Source organism: Urocitellus parryii, chromosome 6 (genome assembly GCF_045843805.1).
Source record: "Urocitellus parryii isolate mUroPar1 chromosome 6, mUroPar1.hap1, whole genome shotgun sequence".
Taxonomy (NCBI): domain Eukaryota; kingdom Metazoa; phylum Chordata; class Mammalia; order Rodentia; family Sciuridae; genus Urocitellus; species Urocitellus parryii.
The window spans coordinates 162112637-162133582 of record NC_135536.1 but is presented as its reverse complement, the minus strand read 5'-3'; the positions used below and the strand labels follow the sequence as shown (position 1 = coordinate 162133582).

Genomic DNA, 20946 nt, shown 5'->3' with positions numbered 1-20946 from the left:
GCCAAGGAAATATTATCTTGGAGGTACCAATTCCTACCTAAATCAATTCTCAAATAATCTTAATGTTAGAGTATTCAAGGGAGAGATTTACTATGAAATAATGATAGAGAAGTGAAAAATGTTAAAAGGAAAGAAAGGCTGTTTAACCTTCCAACCAGGAGGAGTATGACTGCAAAGGAGGCTTAAGAACTAGCTACCTTCAGCTGGCTAGTCTGATCAATCCCTGCACGTGTTTCTCTTACATAAGTAATGTGTTAGTCAGCTTTATGTTGCTATGACCAAAATACCTGACAAAACCAACTTAGAGGAGAAAAATGTATTTGAGACTCGCAGTTTCAGAGGCTCAGTCCATGGTTGGTCACCCTCATTGCTTTGGACCTGAGGTGAGGTAGATTATCATGGTGGAAGGAAAGTGGCAGAGGAAAGCTACTTACCTCATGCTGGCCAGGACGCAGAGAGAGATGGGAAGGGGCTGCAGGGAAGACAAACCTTTCCATGACACACCCCCAGTGAGCCACCTCCTCTAGGCGTATACTAGCTGCCAACATTTAACCACCCAGTTAATCCATTCAAACCAGGATGGACTGTTTAGTTTACAACTGTCATAATATAATAATTTCACCTTTGAATATTCCTTATTAACACAAAAGCTTTGGGAGGACACCTCAGATTCAAGCCATAACAACTGAGAAACAAATAACTAAAGAAATACACTACCATCCATTTTAGAAACAGGCAAATTCTCCCATATTTAAAATAATAATGATAATTATGATATCTTTTTTTAAAAATTTAACTCTAGTACTTGCCTACCAAAGTACTGCTGTTCTGAATATTCCCAGAGCTAGTGAGGGGTTGCAAAGGAGGCTTTTAAATTTCTCATAGCCTACTTCCTGCATCACCTATCATTACCTCCTAAGGTCACATTACCCAGCAGTGTGGCACTAATACAGAAGTCTTTGGGATTCTAAACTAGTGGTCCTCAACTGTCCCCAATGTAGGCATATTTGGCAATTTTCAGTTACTACATTTGCAATAGGATGCCGCTGGTATCTAGTGGGGAGAGGCTAGGGTAGCTGCTAAGCATTCTGCAATGCACAAGACATCTTCCCTCACAACAAAGAATTATCTAGCTCAAAATGGCAGTAATGCCAAGTTTGAGAAACCCTGCTCAAGAATAATGAACTCTTCACTAATCCTAAACTTGCTAATTTTAACAAGCAATCTCATATTTACTCTGTGTCATAACCTCAAGTATAGCTATTTCTCCTTGTGTCATGTGTGCCAGTGCCAGCCTCGGAAAGGAAGAAGACAGCCCTTATCAAACACCTGTCATTCAGACTTGGACTAGTGGGAGTATATATGGGCCAAGGGAAAGCACACCAGGCATCTCCTTTAACTAGAGTAATTGAAATCGATTAAAATAAACAGAACTAGATTCTACTGATGGATAATTAAGTTTCAGGCATTTTAACCATGGCTGAAACTAAGAGTACCACCACCATTTTAATGTCAAATATTCTCATTAGTTACACAGAGAAACCATTTCAGCTGAAGAATTTGTTAATGGTATGTGGGCCTGTGTCCTACCATGATATCAGAAGGACAAGCAAGCCAGGTGTGGACTTCTGGCTCCAAGCCAGTGTGGCATTAACCTATAATTTAGGTTGCATTAGCAATGGTAACTGCTCAGTTGTCCATTGCTATGTGACAAATCACCCCAAAGCACAATGGTTTACACAGAAGTGATTTATTATTCTCCATTCTACCTGGGTCATCTGAACCAACTGGGCAGTACTTCTGCTCTATGTTGGATTCTTCCTGGGACTGTGTTCAACTGAGAGTTCAGCTGGGACTGGAATATCCAAAATTATGTCATTTACACCTCTAACCCTTGGTACTGGCTGTTGACTTGGGTGCCTTATTCTCTTTCACATGGCTTTTTCTGCATATATTCTCTTTCTGTTTGACTATTTAGCCAAAGCTTCCTTACAACACAACAACTAGCTTCCAAAGGAGCAAAAGCAGAAGCTGCCATCATTTTAAGGGATTGCCCCTTGAACTGAAACAGCATCACTTTTGTCATGCCCTGTTGGCCAAATCATATCATAAGGCCATCCCAGATTCCAAGAAGGTGAAATAGACCTTGCCTATATATATTTTTAAATTTTTTTTAGTTGTAGTTGGACACAATACCTTTATTATTTATTTATATTTATGTGGTGCTTCAGATCAAACCCAGTGCCTCTCACATGCTAGGCAAGCGCTCTATCACTGAGCTATAATCCCAGCCCTAGACCTTGTCTCTTGATAAGAGAATCAACTTGAGTACACAAGGATAGGAATACTTGCAGGCTGTACTTGTTGGAGGCAGTTTACCATAGCATCTCAATCAACCTGGCATTTATGCAGAGTGAAGTCTCCCCTTGACATAGACATTCTTAACAAAGAGGCTCCTATCCTATCTGCACATGATAGGATGCCCGAAAGGTCTTATTTATAGACAGGAATCAGGGCACCTCTTAGAAAATGCCAATACCACATGGAGCCTTAGTTTCCTCATCTGTAAAATAAGGCTAGCCTAAGGGGAGTTCTTCAGCAAACCTTAATGGGAAAGTATTCATACAGGGGTTCTAATTTTCAGCTATCACCAAAACATGGAATCATTCCCAGAGGATTTTTCAAAGTTAGAAATGTAAAATCAATAGTTTACAACTGTACTTCCACTTTTGAGGGGTGTATTATGAACACGGATCTAGGTGATGCCTTCTCAAAGCCTCCTTTGAATTTTAACTTCTAGGATTTTCTTTTTTTCTCTTGCTCATGGTCTGTCAACATGGAAAAAGTACCCCCACCACAAAGAGCTCACATATCGTATATTTTTCATAATGCCAAAAAAGATCAGTCGGCCAAATCAGAAAGTTCCTGAGAGGTATCACTATTGTCATGTATTTTTTAGAATAAATAAATAAATAAAATTTTAAAAATAAAAGATTTAAAAAGACTAGGTACCAAGACTAAAGAGTCAAAAAAACTCCACAAAAGTAATATAATAATAATTATTAAGTTATATCAATTATGATTAATGTCACCAACTGTACGTGTTATTTTATTTTTATATATAATATAGAAGAGTCAGGATTTATAGGCAGGTCTGGAACCTGGGTTCAAATCCTGATGTGGCTGCCTTTAACTATGTACCCTCAAAGGAGCTATTTTGAAAGTATTAAATGAGATCATATAAGTTGGTCTTTGTCAGAGGCCTGTCCCATAGAAAGGCCACACAGAGTGGCTGTCTTCTTCATGATATTTGTTTACAATTGAGTAAGTTGCAACATATATTGGCCGCAAAGCTCTTTGCACTTCATTCACACCAAGAGCAGATGTCAGAGGATGGAATCATAATTTACCATGTGTCTGCTCCTTGCTATGTATTTCACAAATGCAGTCTTGAATAATCCTCTCAGTGCCCCTGAGGTTATTTTGAAGATGAAGACACTGAGGCTGAGAAGCCTAGATAACTCTCCCCAAGACAGATAAATGAGATAAAGCAGAGCTAGGATTAAACCCAGGTGACCTTGGTAGGACAAAGGCTCAATAGAAACACAAGAGTCAGCCCATCTGTCCACATCCAAGGAAGTAACCATGGAAACCCAAGATCACTCATTTCAACTTTTACAACTAGTCTATCTAGACTTTAGTTTCTTTATAAAATGGGGAGATTGAAACTTGAAGTCTCAATAAATCTATGATTTATGATCCCATGATTTCCATATACCTATGTACATATTATAATGCAATAGTATTATTTTAGTATTCTGATCTGCATTTTCCTATTGTTTTAAAATCATATTTTTGTAGGGTTTTTTGTCTCTGAGAAATCTAGATTTCTTATTAACTCGTGGTGGTTCAGAAATCTCAAAATTATTTAAAAACATACTAGATAAGGAAAATATCCCAAATAACCTGGAACCTAAACTAGCATGGGAGGAGCCCAAACTTCAAAAAAATGCACATATAAACTTATGCTGAAGTCTCAGAATGCCATCTGATTTAAGAATAGACTAAGTAATCCATTTGGCTCTCCAAAACAGTATAAATTAAGAATTGAGAACTTTAATGGTAAAACACTATCCTATATCTCTATGGTTTAAACATGTAAAAGCAAATAATAATGAAAGAATAGTTATTTTTAATCATAACTCTCTCCCTACCCACCTCCTCTCATCTTTGGACCCACCAGGGTGATTTTTCCACATGCAAATTGGCCAACCAATGGTTTAATTTCCAATCCTGCCAGTGGATAATATGGTTTATATGTGGAGAGAAAGGTGATGAGAGGGAGATTTCAAAAGGGAGTCTTGTCACTTAGCTAATACACACTATGTAATAGAAAATATATAAAGAAATGATTCACTGACTTGCTGGTTTAAGAATAATTCAAGTCCCTGCACAGAGCTTTCAAATTAACTGATGGAATTATCTTTACTTGTAGTTACACTTTAGTTGTTTTTTCTTCTATTGAAGTTAAAAATATAATCTTTCCTTTACAAAGAACAAAATGCTGTTCTTTCTTCTTTGTTGTTTTGGGTGCTTTTTTTACAATAATTCATGATAATAAGATAGTTTTTATGCAAGATTTTAATATCCCACTAAAAGAAAAGGTTCAATTAAAATATGATCACACTGAGAAAATGAAAACAGCTGAGTTCTCCCTAGGACTCTATGTGTGCCCCGCATTAACTTCAGAAATCAGCAGTACTGTACAGTCATTAATCTTAGAGGAAGAAATATAAACCAGGTGGGCAGGCTCCTAACATCAACTAGACTAGCCCCATGGAAGGATGGTTAATTACCTGCCGAGAGTGTCTATAAACACTATTCAACATTAACTGCCTCCTGTCAAATCCCGTTCCAGAACAAAGGACTGCTATTTGTGGCATGTCAAATATTTTTAGCATATTTGTGTTACCAAATTATAACATTTTAAAGATGAGAAGAAAGTTCTAGAATTCCAAAGGCCCAATGCCATTTATTATATTTGACACCCACAATGACACCCACGTGCCTCATTCCTAGAAGATTCAATGCAGGGCATTGTCAAGAGCTCCCAGTTTTCCAAGTTAGACCTCATTGCAACCACTTCCTCCTACATGCCTCCTCCCAGGAACAATAACAATTCACTGAGCACTTGTGTGTCACTTTACAAGCACGATTTCTAGTTATATTCTAAAGACCCTGTGAGGAGGGCTCCATTGTCATGCTTATTTTACATAGGAAGAAACTGAGGCAGAGAATGGTACATAAGTTGCCCAAGTTTCCAGCTAGTGGCCATGGTCTAAATTTCGGCAGTCAGATGGCCATCCTGCCTCCCCTTCCATGCAGACAGCTTCAACAAGCAGTCAACCTAAGAAAATGTTGGAATTAACTCACAAATTTACCTAAGAGAAGACATCCAAAGTAACTTTGCAAAAAACACAAATGTTGTGCTCAGTGATAATCATACTCTCCTCAAACCCACCTACTTTGGTCTGGATAACTATGCAACCAGCTGCACTACTGTGATCCAATCAACCTCACATATAAGCTTATTTTTTTTAAATACACTAAATTTAATCTAATAAACTGATTATAAAGGAAGCAGTAGTTCAACTTTGTTTGATTGAATTGATTTAGTCCTTGAACTAAATTAAAGGGGTGCTAGCATTGTTTGACAAGCTCCTTTGTGTGGCGAGCATGTTGAGTTTGAGTGTTTTTGTGAAACTCGCCTGTCAGGGCAATCGAAATTGTGTGCAGTGTAGATACAGCCCACAGTTTTCTGAGAATGGATGAAAGTCCAAAGTTCTAAACCCATGGAATTCTAAAAAACAAACAAACAAACAACAACAAAAAAAACATGTAAATATAAATTTTAATTTTATTGATTGACATTATATTTTTCCCTTTGTTGGAAGATTTAAGTGTTTTTGCAGTTTACAATCCCATGAAAAATAAAATACTTAGGTCTAAAGCAAAAGGATTCCTCTGTAGCATTTGTCTTCCAAGTGTTGTCCCCAACCACTGGTGTCCGCTCTCCTGGGAGCTTAGGCACATTCAAAGCCCCACCCTAGACCTACTGAATCAGAAACTCTCTGGTAGGGAACACAACTTAAACCCTTCGGGGGATTCTGACACTTGCTCAACATCGTTTCATTGCCCAAAAGGAACAGAAAGAAGGAACTCCACAGGATGCTTCCAATAAGACTTTGATGGGTAGTGAGTACTGAACAGAGGTCCTAGGGATTGTCTACTATGCTATAATCAATGCCATGATGTATTAAGTCGGTTTTTGGTGTGTTTTTAATTCCTTCTTTTAATCTTTGGCAAATCCACGCACTTAATTTAGGTCAGACAGGCCTGGCCAAACAGGCAAAAGCAGGTGGATAAAAAGTGGGTCATCATAGAGCAATTTATAACTAGTAGAATACCTAGAAGCCAAAAATGGTCTGTCTAGTTACAATAATCAGCTTTACAAATAAACTGGATCAAAAATAAGGTGGGTTAATTGTTGGCTTGGAGATTAACTGTAACAACCCAAAGTGGTTCAAATTCATTGAATGTAAATTATTTTACTCAAGTAGCTTAGACGTGCCAGACCACCCTTACAAGATTGAGAGGACTGTCTTATTTTAAAAAATATATATATGCCTTGAGAAGAAAGGAATGATATGTCCCTGACACCCCCTAGTTGTGTCAGAACAGGCTATCTAGGATGGTTAGAAGAGAGACGAATAGAGCTTCACAGGAAAGTATTTGTTGATTATGAGCATTTGATTATGAGCATTTTATTCCTAGCATGGAAGGTTCCATTGTGAATCTGCCCCAGATTGTGGCTCTGAAGAAGAAATACAAGGCCTACCTCTACATGGATGAGGCTCACAGTATTGGGGCCTTGGGCCCAACTGGCCGGGGTGTCAGAGAATTCTTTGGAATGAACCCTGATGATGTTGATGTGTACATGGGCACCTTCACCAAAAGCTTTGGATCCTCTGGAGGTTATATAGCTGGAAAAAAGGTAAGGAAGGGATTCCTTATGTCTTTTTAAACCCTGAACATCCGAAGCATGTCAGCAGGGCTTCTCTGAATTCTTTGAAGGTATCAATTCAATGCACCTTGTCTTGTCTAATCTCTGTAACCTGTTCAGAGCCAGGCAAGGCCTGGAACATCCTAGAACTCACACTCCAGTGATAAAGAGAAACCTGGGGTGAATGATTACATTATAATAATAAGAAAAAAAGAAATGCTAGCAGTGTGCACAAGGTACAGAGGATCCAGATTCTCCAGGGTAGGATCTGGGATCTTTTAGAGTGAATTTCAATCTATAATTGAAATCTAAATTTTAAATGAAGACAGATATTAAAGAGGCTGACCCCATGGGTTTTAAAAGTGTTGATCTAAAGAATGACAGGATCAGGAACAGACTTTTAAGACACTTTGTCTACAAAACTATACTTACTCATGTTGTTGGATAAGTGATAGGCCAAATATTGTCATTCTCTAATTTCTTATCTATATAACTAAAAAAAAGGTTCTGATTTGATGTGATTAGATGATTAAATGAATTCTAACCCTGATATTTGAGTGCCCATATATCACCAAGGCGTTTGTAAACATACAACAACAAATATTGGAAAGAAATTTTAAAAGAAGAGGGACAAAAAGAAAATCAAATATTCAAACTCCCCGGATCAGGGAGTGAGTTGTCAACCTCCTTACATACAGCCTTATCCAACTCTTGCAGGTCATCTCACACAAGCCTACACCTGACTGTGTGACCATGGAGTTTGGTTCTACCTTGCATTCATGGCACCACAGGCCCCAAACTAATGCATGCAGGTGGCATCTATAGCTTGTCTAAAATTCCCAATTCCCTTCCCCTATGACCAGCAGGAACACAAGCTCAGCCTCTTGGTAGGAGCAGTGAAAGTCTGTGATTTAAAATAACAAATTTCATTTTAGCCACTCTCCCTGCCATGAGATGTACAGATGCTTTAAAATGTTCAGAGTTTAAAGTGGTCTTTTACCCTTCAGTAAGTACTGCTTTCTTCCGGTGCTCGAAGCATGGTTTTTCATCCTCCTCTACTGGCCTGTGGGAATTAGCAGACTAATGCTAAAAACATAGGAGAGGCTCAGATTCTTACAAATGTCAGCTAAATCTAGGGAAAGGTTAAATATCCCCTCCCTAACTGTCACAGCAGTGGGATCAGAAGGTCTCAAATTTAGAAGCTCCCTCATCCAGGTTACATTGCTTTGTGAGGTTGTGGTTTTGTGATTACTTTAGCAGCAGTCTGAGCTACAAAATTTGTAACCAAGCGTAACTGTTTCCTGAGCCAAAGGCACCTGAATAAATTGAAGCAAGCAGATCCTTGAAATGCTGTCAAATTGGGTAGATGTCACATTTTTCTCTTTTGAGTGTCTTCGTTTGTTACCCACTTTAAACAAAGGCCTGTGATTAGCTGCAGTTAGGACCAGCTTGCTATGATTTTCTCCCACTTTCCATCCTGAAGTCAGTTGCCATATTTAAAAGTGGAGGTACTCTTGCCTACATGACATCTATTCATTTGGGGATAGAGACTAGGCAGCTGTTAAAATTATTTACATTAATTAGGATTGCAGAATAAGTTTTTACATTTGTTCATATCTTTGCACTTTGAAAATTCAATTTTGTTCACCATATTTGGATCCAGCAAGCTGCTTCATGCACACCCCTTCTCTCCTTCCCCTCCTCTTTTGTCCCCAAACTCCATGTTACATGCAGTCTCTGAATTCACCACTAGATGGCAGCAGGAATTAGAGAGTGTTTGGCAGAGGTTCATCCGCCAGGGCCCTAAACCAGCAAGATATGAAATCTTGAATACATAAGGTAGTTTGGAAGACCTGGAGAGAGAGCAGAGGACACCTAAGAAACTGCGTGTGTGGATCATTCTCTGATGATTTTAAATTTAGTCAGACACATATCTGTCTGGAACAGTTTGGGTGAGACCGTAATAAATCCAGATAAATTTATTTCCTTCCAACCTAAACAGCCCATGAAGGAATACAATTTATGTATCTGCTCCTTGATATCTTTATAATTTTTAATTATATTAATTTAAAATTATATGTACTTCTTACTTAGGTCACATATTTTATTTCCCTAAACTTTATATAATTTTGTGAACAATTTCATTTTAAAGTCTGTTTTAAACTATGCTTTTGAATCAAAAGAGCATAGGATTGGGCAAATAGTAAAAATTTTTATTTGAAAAAATATTTCTATTCATCTATTTAAATAACTAGTGCACAGTTTTCAAAGTTTATGAAACTTTGGATATTTGGAAGTATATATTTCAAGGCGGTGGGGGGGGACTACAAAATAAATCTAAGATTCAAAACTAATGGTTACAAAATTAACCATAAAAAAGTTAAGTGCACACTCTTAGTCTTGACATTTTTCTGAAACTCTAAAAAATTTCAATGTTATTGGGTTCTTAGTAAATCTTGAAATTGGAAAATAATCATGCAAATACAAAAATCTAGAAAAATATTTGAAAAAAGACAAAAATATATGGCTCTGAAATCTCTTTAAATGGCATTACTCATGTAGAAGGATGATATTCCCAAAAACAGTGTTTGGGAAGTTCTAGAAATCCTTGAAGAATGGGTCAGGGTCAGCTTTATACATTAGTAACTGAACAAATCATATAAGAAATCAATATCTTGTTTGTTTGAGAAAAATTGGCTTTGTGCTGGTAGGACCACAGACAATAGTGGTTGTGTTTGGGTCTCAGCCTTCCCCTCACAAATGTCCTACAAATTTATCTCTGCTAATTGGAGATTGTTTCTGGGCTGTGGCTTGCTTTCCCTACCTCAGGTAAACTGTCAAAGCAATTTCTCAAAAGCTTGCAAGAGTTTTTAATTTTGTTCACATGGTGTTTGGAGCTGCTATATATACAGAGTGAACAGTCCATTTGGAGGACCCTGTCCTTTTAAGACCTTTTAGATGAAATGTCAGATAATCCCTTCCCTCCCCATGTCAGAGCTCCATGCTATGAATGACTTCTTTGAAGAAAGCCTGAGGTGATAGGGCTAGGTTTCTTTCTGCTTTCGTTTCTTTCTTTCTCTTTTTCTTTAAGTTTTATTTATCCAGTTGCTGGGAAGATGTGTTGCACACAGCAGACCCTCAGTTTTTCTCCAGGCATAGATCTGCAGACTCCTTGCATGCCTTTGCTATTCACTGGCTTCCACAGCCTCCAAAGGCTGGCCAGAAAGTGGCAAATGAATGAAGCAAAGGTTGTCCTCATGACTGATAGGTTGCAGGGCTGAAATTCTGAAAGAGGAGAGTGGGATAGGGCAGCAGAGTTTGGGGTGATCATTAGCCCCAGCAGCCTGCATGCCAGAAGGAGGCAAGCCCCTTGCAGAAGCCAGCTCTGCCCTGGGTGTATTTAACAGCCCTTTGAAGTAAATAGGGGTCATGGAATGAGTACCAAGATGTTTATTCTAAGAGCCTCCTGTCTGATTTCCTCCAGAAAACCCACCCTTGTCCTTGAACTCCAGGCCTATGGGTAAAGAAAATAATCAGGGTTTTGAACTTACAAATGGACTTAGAAGCCTCATTCTGAGCAGACCTCTAACCCACACTGAAGAAAGACACTACCCAGACTAACCTTACAAAAGACCAAAGCCAACGCCTAATTCATGGCTCAAGGAGCCCAATGGGGGGTGTGGAAAGAAAGAAAGGGAACCAGTAAGCAAGAATTGAGGCTTTCCTTGACACTCTCCAGAAGTTACTTAAAGACTCCCATTTTCTGAACCGCACAGCAAATTAACCCTCATCAGCAAACTCAGACTGAGAGAAAGTGAACTCAGTCCAAAGGAATAATAATGTAATATGGAAGGTCTTCGTGTTGTATTGATGGGCTACTTACTCAAACTGAGAATGCTTGTGAAATTGTCAGTTTATGAAAGAAAATTGGAGTTGGGGACAGTGGGAAGCAAAAGAGGCTTTGTTTCCTTGTCTGGTCTTGGTCAGCAGTGCCCTTCAGACCAGGAACATTTGCTATACTTGTTCCTAAGAATGCAGCTTATACTCCCTTTATACATCAAGGAGTCCTGCTATCCTTCTTGCATCTTTGAAATCCCTCTACCTTCCACTAGATAATTAGGATGTGCTGGACCCCTGCTAAATACCCACTTCTGTGGATTTCAGGAAAGTGTACTAGCTCTATCCCTATTCCCAACAAGCTTTTCTTTCCTTTGAAGAAACAATAGTAATAGACATGAAAGGTTTAAAGACAGAATTCAAGCTGTGGTTTAGGACACTGTAGACTGGTGTATATCCAGAATTCTTTCCCATCTCCCCCATGAAAGGGACAATCTCTGTGGATCAGGAGAGTATCACAGAATAAATAAAAGTTTCATTGGTCTTTGTGCTCTCCTGGACCCTCCTTCGCCTTAAACTAAGCCCACTCTTGGTCTGATTTGGAGAGATAATGAGTCTAATACCAAGGATGGGGTGGACTCCAGCACTAGATTCTTTGGATTCAAATCTTCATTCTGCCATCTGTTGTGAATAATTTTCTGAACCTCTCTGTGACTCAGTGGTCCCATCTGTAAAATGATGATAAAAGCAGTACCTATCTCATAGAGTTATTGTGGAGCTCAAATAAGTTAAACACCTACAAAGTTCTTAAAATGGAGCCTCACATAGGAAATGCATATACATTATCGATGGTATCAATTTTTAGCCCCATTTTCTCCTCAGAGTCATTCAGTCTGTCTTCATGTCTGAGTATTCCTTTGTTTAGAATGCCACTCTTTTTCTTTCTTTTCACTGCTGTTGCACCACCCCTCTTATCATGAAAGAAGATCATGAGCTGAATATCGTTGGCTTGTGGTGAGAGGTTATCTGTGTGTAGTTACATAACCTTAGGACATTACCTCCTGCAAAATGATGGAGCTGAAATAAAGACAATCTGCAAAGTTTTATCTTTTTGTCTCCTCTACCCATCCATGTTACATGCTTGACCCACCCACTCTCTCCTACTTGGTTCCTCCAGCATCCTGTGAGAAGGTACTCGCTCTAAACAGAGAAAGAAAATCCCTGCCGGTTCTCCCTAGGGGTGCTGGACACAGAACTTGAAGGGCAGCCTGGTTGTAGCAACCTGGAAAATGATTGCTTTCTTTTAGAGGTATACCAGATGCCCCAAAGTGAACTTCCTGAATGCTACCTGGCTAATGCCTTAAGTCAGGACATCATCATACACATGCTCTTTGACTAGAGGAAAACTCTCCCAAAGAGTTTCACCAAACTGATATGATTCACAAAAGAACAGAATAGACGTAAAGTTAACTTTCATCATAAACATGGGTAATAGATGCCAGGGACCAGAGTATGGTCCCTATCTGTCCTCCCTTCCCTCTTGGACTGCCACACATAGGTCAGAGCAAGTCTTTGGCAAACACTGTCTAGAAGGAAAGATGGAAGAAAGGAGTGGGAAGAGGAAGAAAGGGGAGAAGAGAGAGAGTGAATGAAAAAAAGTGAAGGAAGGAAGAAAATACTAAGGAAAAAACATTTCAATGGAAAAATTGAAATGAAAAAAATAAATAAATAAAGAGGGGGGAAAGTAACCCTAGTCCAAGGAAGAGAGAAAGAAAGAACCTAGGAAGAAAAGAAGAAACAACCAAAAGGAATAAACCATTTAAAGTGCAGAAGAAGGAGGAAGAAAGTAGAGAGGAAGGCAGAGAATGAAGGACCTTGGAGGATGCAGGAAGGACAGAATGGAGCTTTTGGCTCCCCCTAAAGGCCAGGTAGAGTCATCACCTATTGATTTAACCTTCACACACCACATGTGAGGCTGACCAGCCACTTTACTGAGGAAGATGAACTTCAAATGTTCAAAATACTCGTAAATTAAAAAAAAAAAAATGCCTACAAATACCCCAAAAAAAGATGAGAAAATGAGAGGCAGGGCCCATTCCCAGGCTCAGAGGGGGGAATATTTATATGACCAGTGAAGGAGGGTTAGAAGGATATGGACCTACCCAAAAACAAAAGATCTCCATTCCTAAGAGCTCTTCCCAGTTCACTGCCATAAGGAATAATTAGAGACTTAAAGGGAATTTTAAGCTATGATGATATCCTAGAGAAAATGGTGTATCCTTTAAAGACCTCACTCTTAATTCATAGTTACCACTAACTGCCTTAGTTTTTCTATAGGACATCCAGAGAGTCCCAGGCCATGTGCTAGTGAAGTCAAGCTGAGCACATGCAAATACCAGCTCTGAATCCCTCCCCATTGTGGCATTGGATTTTTGGAACTTCTTAGGACTCTCAGCAAACTTTCCTGGGACTTTATAATTGGCCCCAGAAGTTAGGCATGTGGGTTAAATATTGTTCCTACCCCTGAAAACCAAAATTCTGTAATGGTTCAGCACTCCAAAGATTGTTATACAAAAATTCCAATAGGTCTCTATGGCCTAAGGCACAATCTGCATTTATCTGGTCCTATCCTGTACCCTGGTTTAATTTTCCACTATCCCTACCTAACTAGTTCTCTGCTAGCCTACAAAAAATGTGTATCTGTTAGTCTTTTCTAAATAACAAACCACCCCAAAACTTAATGACTAAAACACCACGTGTATTTAGCTTACAATTCTATATATAAACAATATGGGCTAGGCTCGACTGGGCTACTTTTTGGTCTCATCTGAACTTGTCCTTGTGTGACAGTCAGCTGTTGGGTCAACTGATCACTGGATGGCTGGAGTGGCCTTTGCTGAAATGGCATTGCTCTACTCCACATGATCTCATCCCCCAGCCAGCTAGCTCAGACTTCCTTTGCATGGCAGCTTAAGAAGGTTCTGAAAGAACAAAATTCCTCTTAAGGCATAGGCTCAGAACTAGCTCACCATCACTTCTGCCACATTCTACTTCTCAAAGCAATTCACAAGGCCAGCCCAGAGCCTACCAAGTTGGATTGCAAAGATGTATGGGTACAGGGAGTAAAAGAATTACAAAAATTTCTTTGCTAACAAATCAAATATACGTGCTTTCTGCTCTCTTGCCTCTCTGCACCTTTGATTTCTCCCTTGTGCCACCCATTTCTTACAAGTTTTCTTTTCTTGTTTATCTTCATTCTTCAAGGCTTAATCGATCCCATCTTCTCACTGGAAGCTTCCCAATCTATTCCAACTATCTACCAGCAGCCTCTCTCTTTCCTATGCATCTTGTAGCCCTGTAAAATACATGTATTTGCATATCTATTATTTCTTGTACCCTTCCACTTCCATAAGCATGATCATATGTAATATTCTCAAGGGCAAGAACTATTTCCTGTATTCTTTGGATACTCCTGAATACTAAGGCAGGCGGTGCTCATATGTAGTAGGCATTCAGAAGTGTTTCAGAAATCATTTTTCCTTCATACATCTGGTTTTAAATTGAAGATCTTAATTCAAACTTGTAGCACCCTCCCCTTTATACTGTTCATAGGTGTTTGAAGGAAAGACTAAGAAAAAAGGGATAGAAAAAATAAGCAATTGGCAATCCCCATTGGAAACCAGAGCACATTCATCTTTTGAGCTGAAAAAATCAAAATATCTTTTGTTGCAATGAATGGGGATGGAACTAGATTTGATAATCACCACCAGTACTGATATTTATTTGCCTTCTTTTTTGGTTTCCTCTTTTCTTTAAGGAACTTGTGGATTATTTACGGGTTCACTCACATAGTGCTGTTTATGCAACATCCATGAGCCCCCCGATTGCAGAGCAAATCATCAGATCCCTGAAACTCATCATGGGCCTGGACGGGACCACACAAGGTAAGAGCATCTTCAAAGAGCACAGTTCTCTTGAACTCCTCTCTCAAACCTCTCTGTCAATCTGCCTCCTTCTCAAGTACACATCCTTGTCTTATGAAGTCCAATTTGTAAATCAAATTGGGTGACAAGTATACTATAGCTGTTGTCAGTACACACATACATACACACATGTACACGCACAAATCCTTTGTTAAACAAAGAAAATCTTCTAATTCACCCTTTAACATGATTAGCAAATTTGGACAATTTTGTGTGACCCATGTTAAAATGAAGTAAACATTGTGGTGTGTGTGTGTGTGTGTGTGTGTGTGTGTGTTTGCCTATATATGTTTGAGCTCTGTCTCCTGTATTTCCCAGAGACCAAATTAGTCTATTTAATATTCACTTCTTGAAACGCTTTTGTATTTTTTCCGGCAGAGGTTAGGCAAGGGAAAGCCACCAGTGGCCACTTGAGGACCTATGGGGAAACACACACACAATAGCTTTCCAGTCATTTATTTGTCATTTAGTTGTCATCGGGTCACCTCATCTAAAATTTGGCTACTTTGTTCAACCCAAATGAATATAATCTTCTTTTTGAAGAATTTCTTTTTGAAGAATGGTTTCATCAAAGCCTCTTGGAACTGTCCTTCTATCTTTCAGACCTCTTTTATAGAGTTTTTACTATGTGTCACATACCAGTGGGGACTTCAATGATGAGTAAAGCAACTCTCCCTGCCAGGCAAGCTAGTAAGCACATTTATAGAAGTAGCAAATCATACTGATCCCAGAACAGGCCACTAGGCTAGGCAATTCTTGTATTCTGTCCCTCCTTCCAGCTGGTCCAAAGCCCTGGGTTGTTTAGTGCAAACTTCCAAACCTATTTCAGTAGATACATGGTGATATCCCTCCTTTTTAAATATTATTAAAGGCAGCAGAATACTTACTCAGATATGTGTTTTACCAGAAACCTAGGACCTGTTGGCCATTCACAACCTGAAATTCTGAAATCTCAAATGCTCTAAAATCTGAAACAAAATTTTTGAGAGCTGACATGATACCACAAGTGGAAAATTCCATACCTGACTTCATGTGATAGGACATAGTCAAAGCAAGTGATTAAAAATATTTTATAAAATTACCTCTAGGGGGCTGGGGTTGTGGCTCAGTGGCAGAGCACTTTCCTCACACATGTGAGGCACTGGGTTTGATCCTCAGCACCACATAAAAATAAATAAACAATATAAAGATACTGTGTCCATCTATAACTAAAAAATATTTTTTAAAAAATTACCTCTAGGTTAGGTGTATAAGGTGTATGTGAAACATATATGAATTTTGTGTTTAGACTTTAGTTCTGTCCTCGACATATCCCGTTATATATATGCAAATATTCCAAAATCCAAGAAAATCTGAGATCCAAAACACTGCTGCTCACAGCATTTCAGATAAGGAAAAAATCTATGTTCCTCATTTATAGCAGAGAAGAATAAGGCTGGTCTGGTTAAAGCGGTGTCTCCATACATTCTGACCTATAGCCACTGCGGCCCTTCTATTAAGCTGTAGTTCTCCCCAGGATACTTATCTGGAAACCACAAAGTAAAACATTTTTCCCCCTAAATCAGGAAAATGGCCTGAAGAATGGTTTCTGATAATTTCTCTTCCTCCTATAAAATTTAGTGGTTGATTGATCTCTAAGGTCTTCCCTGGGATTGCATCTTGTTAAATGCTCTTTGCAAAAAGGAAATTCAAACCCAGTATAGGAAGTCCTGATTTTACAGGCTGAAGATAGTTGAATCTACTTCCTAGAATCTACTTAGCGTTGTGTGGCCTTAGGAAAGCGATTTATCTTTTCAACCCTGAGAAAATTACTTAGATTCTCTGTGCTTCAGTTCCTCCAGCTGTAAAATAAGGCAAATAACATTTATGTGTCTAGGTTTCATAAGAATTTGGTACATTAATCCATGTTGAATAATTTTAAATGTGTCTGGAAACAATAATAAGTCCTATCTAATTGTGTATTATTGTTATTTGCTATTATTACTGAAGTGTTCAAGAAGTATTTGAACACTTTTCAAGGATGCCGTAGGAAAAATTCTTACTACAGAGGAAAGTAGGACTAGATGTCTATCCTGACCCTTAATCAGGATAAACTCAGTTACACACCATAACAAATAAACCCTGAAAATCTCAGTGGATTAACAAAATCAAGTTTTATTTATTGCTTGCACCAAACAAAGCTAATAAAATCAGACAACTCTTGGCACACTTCTTGTCTATAGAGCAGTGATTCAGGTCGTTTTCAGGCTTGGCCATCTTGACTCATGGCCTCTATGGTGACCAAAGTAGAGAGAAAGTGAGGTCAGTCTGTAAGTGATACTTATCACCTTGCTTATAGTTCATTGGCAAAAACTGGTCACATAGTCATACCCCAAAAAGAGGAGGTGGTAAATTAAGAGATATGGAGATTAGGCCAGGGTGTGGTAGCGCATACTTGAATCCCAGTGACTTAGGAGGCTGAGACAGGAGGATCCTGAGTTAAAAGCAACAGTGAGGTGCTAAGCAACTCAGTGAGACCATCTCTAAAATAAAATACAAAATAGGGCTGGGGATGTGGCTCAGTGGTTGAGTATCCCTGAATTCAATTTCCAGTACCCCCCCCCAAAAAAAAGAGATATGGTGATTGTATAAGTAGTTATTTCTCAGCCTTTAAAAACTAAAGCTATTTAGAGTTACATTCATTTCTATGTGTGTCAAGTTATCTTAAAAAAACATTTCAGGGGCTGGGAGTATGGCTCAGTCATAGAGCACTTACCTAGTACGCTCAAGGCCCTGGGTTCAATCCCCAGCACCACAAAAATAAATAAATAGATGAATAATACCAAATTTTTTAAAAAGCTGGCCTGAAACCATTGGCTTTCCACAAAGCTCTATTAGTTTTTTCTTGAACTTCAAGCACTTCTTAATGGAAAATCAATTATTTGAGATTTAAGCAAAAATGCAAGTGACTTGTCTCATAATAATCAAAATTATCCTTTGGTATTATTTTGAAGATGATTAACTAGGAAAACGTTATTTTGAAAATTAGCCTAAGTCTCAGCAGGGATTTTCACTAATTTCTTAAACTCTTTGGTGCTTTGTTCTTAGAATCAGTTGATTTATATGTATACAACTTTACAATCATTTCCTTCCCTCCTCTGGATTGCTTTACCCCTTCATTGCAGACAGAACTCACTGTTTATCTGATCAGAATTGAAGATCTGCAGAAAGATTTCATTTGAAGATATGATAATTTGCCCTTCAGTAGTCATCCATCATCAATTTTTCTTCCCCTGAGGTGGGAACTATTTCTCTTGGTTCTTTCCCTCAATCTTATGATTAAGCAATTATTTGGTTATTATTTTTAACCTCATAGTTGAAGTTTCTCACTTTACTCCTCTTGCCATCTTAGAAAGAAAGAAAGAAAGAAAGAATGAAAGAAAGAGAAAAAAAACAGAACAGAGAATTCTGTGTGTATAGTCTATTTTCTTAGAGCCAAGATAGCAGAAATAGGAAGACAGATAGGAAAGTTTTCTTTCAAATAAATGAACAAAGGAAAGCAATAGAAAACTCAATTGACAGAATCATCAGCCAAGTTTCAGGTGGTTCTGCCTGGCACATCTTTTGAAGAGTTCAAAGGCACACAGTGAATGATCACACTGGCCTCATTTACAACAATGCCTGCTTTAAAGAAAATGAACAGAAACAGGTTGGGAATATTGCATTAGCTTACCCCTTTCTACAGAGACAGACTGCCTTTCAGGGTAAAGTTGCCCAACACTCAAAGGGATGCACTGTCATGCTAGAGCTGACTTACAGGATCTGAGAAAGAGGAGCCTGGCTCCAAGCCTTCATCTTCAGCCCACTCCACTGCAACTGTGATTGGAGCCTTTCAAGGCTTTGTTTCTGGTGGAGTTTGGGGAGCGGTTGGCCAGATCTGTTCCTTGATGAATGTCTTCACTTTAATCTGCAATGCAAAGCCATACGCTTCAAAGAAAGGCAAGCTACAGGAATAAGGTCAGTGTTCCTTTGATGCCAAGGTTCAAAGATGAAATAGCAGTCCCAGTGAAATGACAATGTTTATGCACAAACAGCCACCTTCACTCTGCAGCCAGGCTGCTGGTGGAGTTAATGCACACAGGCTGAGGGGCTGCAGGCCGGGTGTGCATTCCATATGCACCAAGACCGGTTTAATCTCCTGGCCTGTCACTCTGTGCAATGCAATGAGCCCAAAGTGGAGATTTGATTTCCCCATCCTAATGGATGTTGGGTGGTCCCTCAGCCAAACCCATGCTGTAAACCCCTTAAGGGCAAGAAATGTGTCTTGAATTAATTTGGTGTTCCTCTGAGTGTCAAACTCAGTGCTCAGCTTAATAAATATGTCATGACTCAACTTCCATCTTGCCAGCCTGCTCGATTTCAGGTCAGTGTTTATGCTAAATAAGATTGTGGGGATGTTTATCTCATAGGACTAGGAGCCCGGAATCAGTTCCACATCAGTTGTGGCAGCTGAAGGGATCACTCAGTGGTTGAGATTACTCTTGGAGAGGTCCAGAAAGATTGCAGCTCAGCATCTTTCTTCATCTAGACATAGCACAAGCAGCCATAGGAGGGTGAGTCACAAACTACAGACCTCTCCCCTAAAGAAAACATTGTCAACAGTTGTCTTCTTTTGTTTAAGTCTTTGATGCCTGGTTTTCAATTCATCAGTCAACATTTTTTTTTTCAGCTTCCAGTCTTGACCATTCCTCTCCACACCCACTTTTCCCAATTCTGAATAACCTTTCACTTCTCATAAAAAGTACAGATTGAATCACATAGATGAATAAAGGGGTACACGCTGTGCTAGACTGCATTGGGCCCAGGGCCTGGCCTACCATTTGCTTCATAACCGTTGCTTGCCCTCTCTTCACCTCCGTCCTGCATTGAGAGTTGAGGTTGTCAGGAAGATCAAATGATGTGATATAGGGAACATAGTGTGATGTTTGATACATAGTAAACAATAAAGCTACCAGTATTTTTAACTTGTTTGCTGTTTTCCCCTTCCTTTCACAAATTTTCCAATAGCTTTTGCCCATCTTGGAATTCTCCCTTGCTCTCACACCTGATTCCTACTCTATCAGCAAAACTGCAGCACTTCCTTTAACATGTATCTTCAGAATCTGGTCACTTCTCACTTCTCCATCACTCCTTCCATCATGTCTCACCTGGATTACTGGAGAAGCCTCTTGAATATTCTCTCCACTCTACCTTTGCCTTTTTATGGTTTGCTCTCAAAAGAGCAAAATCATCCCTGTTATTATTAGTTTCAATGTACAAATTTGTGGGGGCCCAATGTGAGAATTTAATATATCTATACGCTGTGGGTAATGATCAAATCAGGGTAGTTAACATTTATATATCCTTCAACTTTTGCGAATTTCTTATTAACACTTAATTTTTCATATTTATGGAGTTCAGTATAATATCTCAATACATTGTATGCAAGATTGCTGATCAAATCAGGATAATGAACATTTCTATCTCCATATCATTACTTTTTGTTTAAAGCCCTTGAGCTCCACTCTTCTAGTTATTCATAAAATAATAGAATATTATGGACTGTAGTCTCCCCCACCCACTCTTCTATAGAACACTAGAGCTTGTTCTTTCTATTTGTGTTTGGGTACCCATCCTCCAACCTTCCTCTATTTTCTCTCGCTCCATAATTGCTATTCTACATTCTAATTGACTTTTTTTTTATAAAATCCATACAAGAAAGAATATGTGGTACTTTAAAAGAAGAAAACAACATAATTCAGACCATGCCACTCCCCGACTCAGAACTTTCTGTCAGCTTCCCAGCTTACTCAGTATAAGGTCCAGATGCATGCAACTGAGGCAGGAGGATTACAAGTTCAAAGCCAGTCTCAGCAATTTAGCCAGGCCCTAAGCTACTTAGTGAAAATCTGTCTCAAAATAAAAAATAATAAAGGCTGGGGATGTTACTCAGTGGTAAAGGATCCCTGGCCCCTGGGTTCAATCCCCAGTTCCAAATAAAGAAGAAGAAAAAAAAAAAACCCAGTAACCCAGTATAAGAAGCAG

The 20946-nt window shown here is 38.9% G+C and overlaps 1 protein-coding gene across 1 annotated transcript in view; it reads left to right on the top strand.

Annotated features, from left to right (window-relative positions):
• Sptlc3 (serine palmitoyltransferase long chain base subunit 3) overlaps nt 1-20946 on the top strand; it is a 136892-nt gene that overhangs the window by 86578 nt on the left and 29368 nt on the right. Inside the window, exons 8-9 of the mRNA XM_026397657.2 lie at nt 6835-7054; nt 14718-14844. Coding sequence (XP_026253442.1) covers nt 6835-7054; nt 14718-14844 — 347 coding nt within the window. The remainder of the gene's footprint in view (nt 1-6834; nt 7055-14717; nt 14845-20946) is intronic.